The 8,343-nt window shown below is 38.0% G+C and overlaps 1 protein-coding gene across 1 annotated transcript in view; it reads left to right on the forward strand.

Moving 5' to 3' along the window:
• Positions 1–1,884, forward strand: part of FAM135B (family with sequence similarity 135 member B) — a 211,968-nt gene extending 210,084 nt beyond the window's left edge. Inside the window, exon 20 of the mRNA XM_054818307.1 lies at positions 650–1,884. Coding sequence (XP_054674282.1) covers positions 650–855 — 206 coding nt within the window. The 3' untranslated portion in view covers positions 856–1,884. The remainder of the gene's footprint in view (positions 1–649) is intronic.
• The last annotated feature ends 6,459 nt before the right edge of the window (positions 1,885–8,343 follow it).

Here is an 8,343-nt window from a genome sequence, read left to right on the forward strand (position 1 = left end):
TGGAAGTAGAAAAAGACACCCATGTGCAATCAACATGGTTGCCTTCACAAATCTTAACTAAATTACAGCTCTTTCTATCCTACCTCAGATATGAATTAAAAGGTAATTTTCTAGGTCTTTCTTCCAGTGGTTGTTCCTCAGGGAGATGTTTGACCTAGCAGGAGCCGGATCTATATTCAGTGTAGATCATATATGAGTACAAGTTTCCTGAGACATTGTTGTTGCCCTATAAATCCTCAACTATCTGCATGATGTCCTTCCTTCATTAGATTCCCCAGAGAAACCCAAATGGACCTCTACATCTTGCCAGACCCTTTGGCATTTGGATTCAGAGGCAGCATGAGTCCAACCTTCTTCCCCTGAAGGAAACTAGGGTGTTTCCTTCCACCACACCGGAAGTGAGACTAAACGCTGAGGAGTGTCCCACTCTTCATGCTAGAAGCTTCAGCAGAGCTCTTCGGATGGCCAGTGCCTCCATTAGATTAACAGCATCCTGGCACTTGGCAAATCTTTGAAATGGAGTTATCTCTTGCATTTTGGCCTTGCTTCCATTTTTCTTCTCATTGTGACAGTAGTTAAACGATACTGGAAGGAAAGAGGGGATCTGGCATCTTTGGCGTGTACGTGTGACATCTAAACTCTTTTTCAGGTCCTGTTTATGCAGAAATGATTAACAACCTGCTTCAGCCTTTGATTGGGGCAAAGGACTGCACTTTGATCAGACACAACGTGTTCCATGCTCTGCCAAACACCGCCAACACGTTGATAGGCCGGGCTGCCCACATTGCCGTGCTGGACTCTGAACTTTTCCTGGAGAAGTTTTTCCTCGTGGCAGGACTCAACTACTTCAAATAGTGCCTGAAGTACGGGGTAACAGAGGCAAACCTTTTCGTTGAGTGGAGGAGAATCCCTTAGCCGAAAGAGTGCAGTGTTAGAAATGAGATCAGGTGGGACTTTCAAACTCCATTTCCATTTCTGTTTCAGAGAATAAAGTGCTATGGCTTTAAGGCATTCAAGCTTCCAAATATTGGTGCTTTTGGAAGAAACAAATATTCCTCTTCAGTTTCTACGTTGTTTGTCCACATAAAGACATGAACCACTTCTGAAGTACAAAATCAGAATAAGAAGGCTAATTCTCTAAATGTGATTGGACCAATACGATCCCCATTTCTCCCGAATATTAACCCAGGAACTTGGCTGTCCTTGATTTAATGCTTATTTACGTATTAACAAAGCTATACATTTGTAGCACTTTTGGGGTAGTTAACACAAGAGGAAACAAGCGTATATGAACTCAGGTTAAAACCTCCTTTGTGATGAACTGAGATGTCTGAAAAACATTTATGAAAGTTTCAATGTTTCCATTTGTTGAAAGAAAAATACTTGGATGGTTCCATTGCTGATAATAATATGTAACATACGTACATTCAAATAATGGAAAGGAGTGAAATATTTAATCTAGAATGAAGAAATCTTGATATTTGTCTTTAAAAGAAAAAATAAATTTAAGTTGGGAAGAATTTTGTTCAGGTTAGAAGCTGCCAAACCAGGATGAGTCCATTGGATTACTTGTAAAATATCAGTGGCATCTGTTAACATTTCTTCTGTTTACATTTATAGAGGATCATTATTGTGCTTGTTATAACCTTGGAGGTACAATTTTTACTTTTACATTTTTATCTAAGTACATTTACCCCAAAAAAATTTTATTTTTTTAAAATTTATTACTCTGATATAAAATTCAAAATCTAGCCAGTAATACCCCTAAAAAACCAGTCAGATGAAAATAGGCTGGAGACACAGAGTGGTAAGGATTGTGGAAAGCTTATAAAAATATGTCTTCTTAGGCTCCTCTGCAATGCTCTATTAATGCTTTACTAATGCCCATTTGCATTGTTATGTACAATCCTAATTATTATATGGTTACAGCTGGTTGAAACATTTAAAACTTTATTCACACAAAGATATCCAAGCTGGTTTTAAGGGTTTGGAAAATAACCCATTTTTCATTTGCTTAGTTGTTTGGTTTTTTTTTTTAATTTTTCATTAAAATTTTTATCAAAAAGTTATCAGATTTAAAATGAGAAATTTCAATAACTTTCTATACATTTTCATAAAATTTTGATAAATTTTCAATGTCACAGCAGTTTTTTCAAAAAAGAGAAAGTGAATAATTCTTTACATTTATTTTTGTTCAAAAGGCAGGCAATTTTTTAATGCAAACATAATTTGTTTAAAAACATAAGTGATCAGCCCTCTACGTATTGTGACAAAAACTATAAAAAAATTACAAAGATGGTTTCAAGTGTCGGGACTCTCATTAGCAAACTAAGATCAAGAAGGTGGATATTTCTGAAATGAGAGTTAAAAAATGTCAACAAAAACCCTCACAACCGCAGGGAAATATCTGTAGATGAAAAAAAGTAAAACTAGGGTGTTTTTTTTTCAAAAGAAGCAAAATGGAAAACGTACACAGAATTAGTTCAAGAAAAGAGTTGCTAGCAAACTGGTAAAGGCTGCTAAAGAATAAGGGTGGTTTGATAACATAGACGTTTTTAAAATAGAAAAGAGAAGGAAGGAATATACAAAAGGGTGAGATTAAGATCACCTGAAAATAAGAAGGTATATTGCACTTAAAAATCATCTACCCCTCAAAGGGGCAGAAGTTATATAGAAACAGTTATATGGTATCTTTCAATATTGACAAGTTTTTTAAACATTAAGTATTACCTTAGTACTTTAATTAAATCAGTAGGTACTATTTTCTCTTTTTTTTTCCCCTTTTATAAATTGACGGTTTAAAGCTAAAAGCCAGATTTACCCAGTTAAAAATAAATTCTGTCAGGAATCCAGAACTTCTAGTTCCTGCATCTCATTTGGGAAGTCTTTATCACTTTTTGGCCTCAACATTTTACTGCCTGCTACACTTACATATCACAGCTTACTTCTTCCTTGCTGAATTGTTTACAGAATTTTAAATATAATGGGACAACATACCAGTGTGGCTGTTCTAACATTCAGATTGGTGGTTTCTTGCCTTGCCTTGTACATTAGACAGCATTCCCAGCCTTCTGTTCGCATGACTGTGAGAGAAGGCAAATATGAAAAGATTTCTTTTGTATTGCTGCAGAAATCGGTGGGCCTTTCAGTACGTTCACTTTCACATTCTATACTGCAACCAGTGCTCTGACTGATGTATAAACATACCTAAAGGTTTCCATGTTCCTATACATATCATACTCTTCCATGGCTCAGAGTCTGATTTCAGAATTGGAGTTGGATTGTACATGGAGTTGGATCAGGTCCATACAACTTGCTCCTTGTGGGGTATGACAGAGAGCTTCTATGAAGCCTCAGAAAAATCTGGGAGATGTCATTCCTGAGAAATGATGAGACACAGATTTTATCTTCCTTATGCTGGCAGAACATTGTGGGAAATACTGGCAGTAATGGTCTAGCTGAGCATTCATTTTAAAGTTCTCAGAATATCCTCCTCCTCTTTTTCTTCTTTTATTCTTTTTAATGGGATGTTGTCTTGATAATGACTCTCAATATTGTCAATCCACTCTAATGGTGTAGACTATATTGCAAAAAAATTTTCATCATCATTATAATATAAGTAACATCTAAGTGGTTGGGCTTCATCAAACTATCGTAATCAACATGGACTTATTTTCATATTTTTTTTATATATATATAAATATATATTAAAAATTACCTTCATAATGAATAGCAAAATAACTGCACAGCTAGCATCTTTGTTTCTGTCTTGACCTTTGGAATTTTAATGTATTATCCTTTCACATAAAGCTTTTTAATATATATTTAAGTACATTAGCAGTATTGCTACAAGGATTTCCCTTCAAACTGCACAAGCTCCTCATGGCTTGATATATCTATGGGGGCAGGGCTTAAATTCTTAGGTGAAGCTCTCACATTCACAGAAGATAAGACAGTTTTTCAAGAACTTGGACAGAGGAGGGACAACCATGAAATTTTTGTAGCTTGTCGATGTCCAGAGCCAGCTCTGGGATTAATGTTAGCTGTATTTGATATGAAACTCCCTTCACTTCTACAGAATTCTTTAGCTGAGTAAAAAGCAAAGTCAGCAATTCAACAATGTTTCTTTAGCATCTGGAAATCTTACAACGAGCATGGAGGATGACTTGGCTCCAACAGGTAAAGCACATTTCGCTATTGAGGATTTCCAGTGTTAAAGTTGAAGTATGCGCTATAGCTCAGATGAGTAAGTTCTCTGAAGGAAAGGTCATAGTCCCCATGTAGGAAAAGAACAGCAAAGACAGAGGATCTCAGGGCTTTGAAAGACAGGCAAAGATTGGGGGAAGGAAGAAAGACAGGAAGGTGCACTAGCAAGGGTCAATTTCATAAAATCATAGAATGGTTTGAGTTGGAAGGGACCTTTAAAGATCATCTACTCCAAACTCCCTGCCATGATCAACCATCAGGTTGATCAAAGCCACATCCAATCTGACCTTGAGCGCTTCCAGTGATGGAGCATCCACAACTTTGCTAGGCAACCTGTTCCAGTGTCTCACCACCATCATCGTAAAAAAAATTCCTTATAAAGAATTGAAAAACTTAACTCAGGCTAGTATCGTTTCACTTAACTTTAAGCAATTGTGGTGTAGATATCTGTTTGTGGCCTCATAGGGGGAATTTAACTCTTTTTATGATCAGTGGAAGGAAAGATGGACTTTTAGGGTGTGATTTATCAGGCATATTTTACTTTTGAGGTCTAATTTTCTCTAGGCCTGTTCTTTTCCACTGACTATACAGGATATCAGATTTAGCTAGCTACTTACTTGACATCTGCACTTGATGAGATGAATCCCACACAGTGCTGGAACTCTTATGGGACTCTATCACTACCCCAAAGGCCCAAAGAAGGGATATTATACTTTAAAACAGCATCTGGCATTTGAAGCCATTTCCTTTTCAGTGACAGTTATCTAGCTTAGAATGGCACAGTAATTCTGGAAGAAAGAAGGACAAAAACTTATCCAGTTTTATTGACAAGTTCATAGAAGGACATGGTGAAAAGACACAAAGATGCCTTGACTTGTTTTCAATCTCTATTTCATTTTTAAATATAAATTATATATAAGTAATGTATAGCATTTAAAAGAATTGACATTAACTATTTTAAAAAAATTGAAGCAATTGAAAACAGAGCAGTTGTAACAATTGAGTAGGTATCATGCCTTTAGTAATAGCTGGATGGAAATTTTCTACCATTTTGGGGCTCCTAGACCCCATTGAGCTCCACTTTTGAAAGAATTTAATCTCTTCTGAAATCATAGAATCATAGAATGTTTAAGGTTGGAAAAGACCTCTAGGATCATCAAATCCAACCATCAAGCCAACACCACCATGTCTACTAGACCATGTCCCAAAGTGCCATGTCTACACGCTTTTTGAACACCTCCAGCGATGGTGACTCCACCACCTCTCTCGGCAGCCTGTTGCAATGTCTGACCACTCTTTCAGTGAAGAAATGTTTCCTAATATCCAACCTAAACCTCCCCTGGCACAACCTGAGGCCATTTCCTCTTGTCCTATCACTTGCTACTTGGGAGAAGAGACCAACCCCCACCTGGCTACAACCTCCTTTCAGGTAGCTGTAGAGAGCAATAAGGTCTCCCCTCATCCTCCTCTTCTCCAGGCTAAACAACCCCAGTTCCCTCAGCCCCTCCTCATAAGGCTTGTGCTCCAGACCTTTCACCAGCTTTGTTGCCCTTCTCTGGACACACTGGAATGGAAGATTTGTTTCTTGAATATGGATGGAAAGAAATTGCAGTAGTGACTAAGTATGAGTTGTCGAGGGACAGAAGATCTAATATCTTCCGCAGCTGGGCTGAGGATTTTCAAGGGAGTGCTTTTCAATCTCCTGATAATAGTTGCATGCTGAACTGCAAAAACCTGGAGATGTTTATACTGCGAGGATAGCATTTAACCTAATTTCATCACCTAATTTGTGCTTAAAAATTAGTTGCAAAATGAATTTGTTCTACTAAAATAAAAGTCTTAATTTCTCTATGTAGTCAATGAAGAGAGGTAGGTACTACTGAAATTTGCAGCAGTGATCCTGTTTTCTGCTTTGGTGTCATTCAGGGTTACTTACCTCTCTTCTCTGATCAGGGAGCTTATTATAAGACTCATTTTTTGGGTGTCTAAGATGTAGGCAAAAAGTAGAGGCCCAGAATTTGTGGACTGGACAACATCCCTTATTATTAGCTCTTCAATTTTTCATACTGAGGTGCAAGATTTGACTGTACAGTTTGATCAAAAGCAAACACTGAAGAGATGAATCAGGCTCCTTTAAAATTTGGCAGGAAATGTGTCTTTTCCCAGCCTCCAATGGATGTCTCTTTTCTCTTTAATGAAATTGTTAATTTGTTTTCAAAATCAGGTCTGTCTGCTGGCAATAGAGGAAGCTGAAATTGCTTAGTTTTAAAGGATTGCATTCTAAAGTCTTGAAACCTTAGCACAGAGCTTTGGAAATTACTAACAGGAATACTGAGCACTATTTTACTTCAAAGCACTTCATGAATATCCACTGACCGATCCTCTTCACTGTTCCCTTGCCAGAGGAGTGCTATGCTTGAGAGAAAACTATCACGAGATGATGTGAAAACTGGGAATTCAAGCCAAAGTTTTCATTAGAATTTGCAGGTTCCTCTGGTGCTTTCTGCACGTTAAAAAAAGATGTCTTCCTTTCTGCCTCTGCATTTGAAATAGCTAAGTGGTGATGCAGGAGAAAGGTGAGAACTTGTAATAAAAGGGTTAGATCCTTGTGAAGGTTTATGCAAATATCCCATGAAACTATATATATTGAAGTCATGGGGCACTTCTGCAGCGATCTCAGCATGCCAATATGTGTCAGCCTAGCTGAATGATTATTTTCTTTGTGGACTTAAATTTCCATTTAAAAATTATCATCAGAACAGCCTAACATATTTCACTCCAGCTGGTCATTTAGATGCTAAACATCATGTCCCTGGTGAACTCTTATGGAGTGTTTTGTTTTATTTCAATACATACGCTCAGCAATTTTGATGTTGAATGCTGTTAAGTAATTGACAATTTCTATCTCAATCTTTATTTACTTTGTCCTCCAACTTTCCAGTGTGTATTTAATCATTGAATTATTTTCAGGTATAAATGAGTATAAATCCAAGTCTGTTGGAGTCAGAGTTCAGCCTACCCATTCTCACAGTTGCTTTATGGCCAGTTATAGTACCAGAGTCTCAGGAACTTCATGAAGCATAACACAACTGTGTGCATAGATAATCACTAAAGTAAAAATTAGTCCATTAATGTTTGGAGTCATAACATACATAGTCTCGGACTTGTTTAGCTAGAGCTCACTCTTCTCTGGTTTGATTTTGCCTTTTAGACCAAGTGTGACCAAAGCAAGACTGTGCCTCTTGCTCTGTTTGTTCATGGTTCCCCTAATTTGGTATCCTTTGAGTAGCCTAAATTGCCCTAAGCTACTGTTCTGCTTTGCCCTGACATTCCCAAGTTTCCAGGGTCACCTTTCCATGATCTGACTACATCTCCTGCTTTTCTCTTGCCTATGGCTTCCATGAGTTTCTCTTCTCTGTATTCCTCTGTACTTGCCATCATGCAAAGCTACTAAATTGTCTGACTATCCAAACAAGGTAGTTACTTTCTACCATTCTCTGAAGTACTATCAGTGGGTTTAGATTTTGTACTGATTTTGACCAGGATAGAGTTAAATTTCTTCATAGTAGCTGGTATGGAGCTGTGTTTTGGATTCGTGCTGACAATGGTGTTGATAACCCAGGGATGTTTTTGTTACTGCTGAGCAGTGCTTACACAGAGCCAAGGCCTTTTCTGCTTCTCACCCCACCCCACCAGTGAGTAGCTGGGGATGCACAAGGGGTTGGGAGGGGACACAGCCTGGACAGCTGCCCCCAACTGACCAAAGGGATATTCCATGACATCATGCTCAGCAATAGAACTGGGGAGATGGGGTGTGTGGAGGTTGGCCACAGCTACCATTGCTCAGGGGCTGGCTGGGCATCAGTCAGTTTGTGATGAGCAATTGGGGTCTTTTTGCATCACTAGTTTTCTTGTTGGTTTTTTGTTTGTTTCTTTTTTCCTCTCTGTTGCTTTCCCCCCTCTTTTTTAAAAATTATTAAAATATCTTTATCTCAACACATGAGTTTTCACACTTTTACTTTTCCTGTTCTCTCCCCTATCCCACTGAGAGGCGCTGTGAGTGAGCAGTTGTGCGGTACTTAGCTGCCTACCGGTGTTAAACTATCACAGATTTGTACAAATCCAGTCCTTCAAGCC

Source organism: Grus americana, chromosome 2 (genome assembly GCF_028858705.1).
Source record: "Grus americana isolate bGruAme1 chromosome 2, bGruAme1.mat, whole genome shotgun sequence".
Classification (NCBI taxonomy): domain Eukaryota; kingdom Metazoa; phylum Chordata; class Aves; order Gruiformes; family Gruidae; genus Grus; species Grus americana.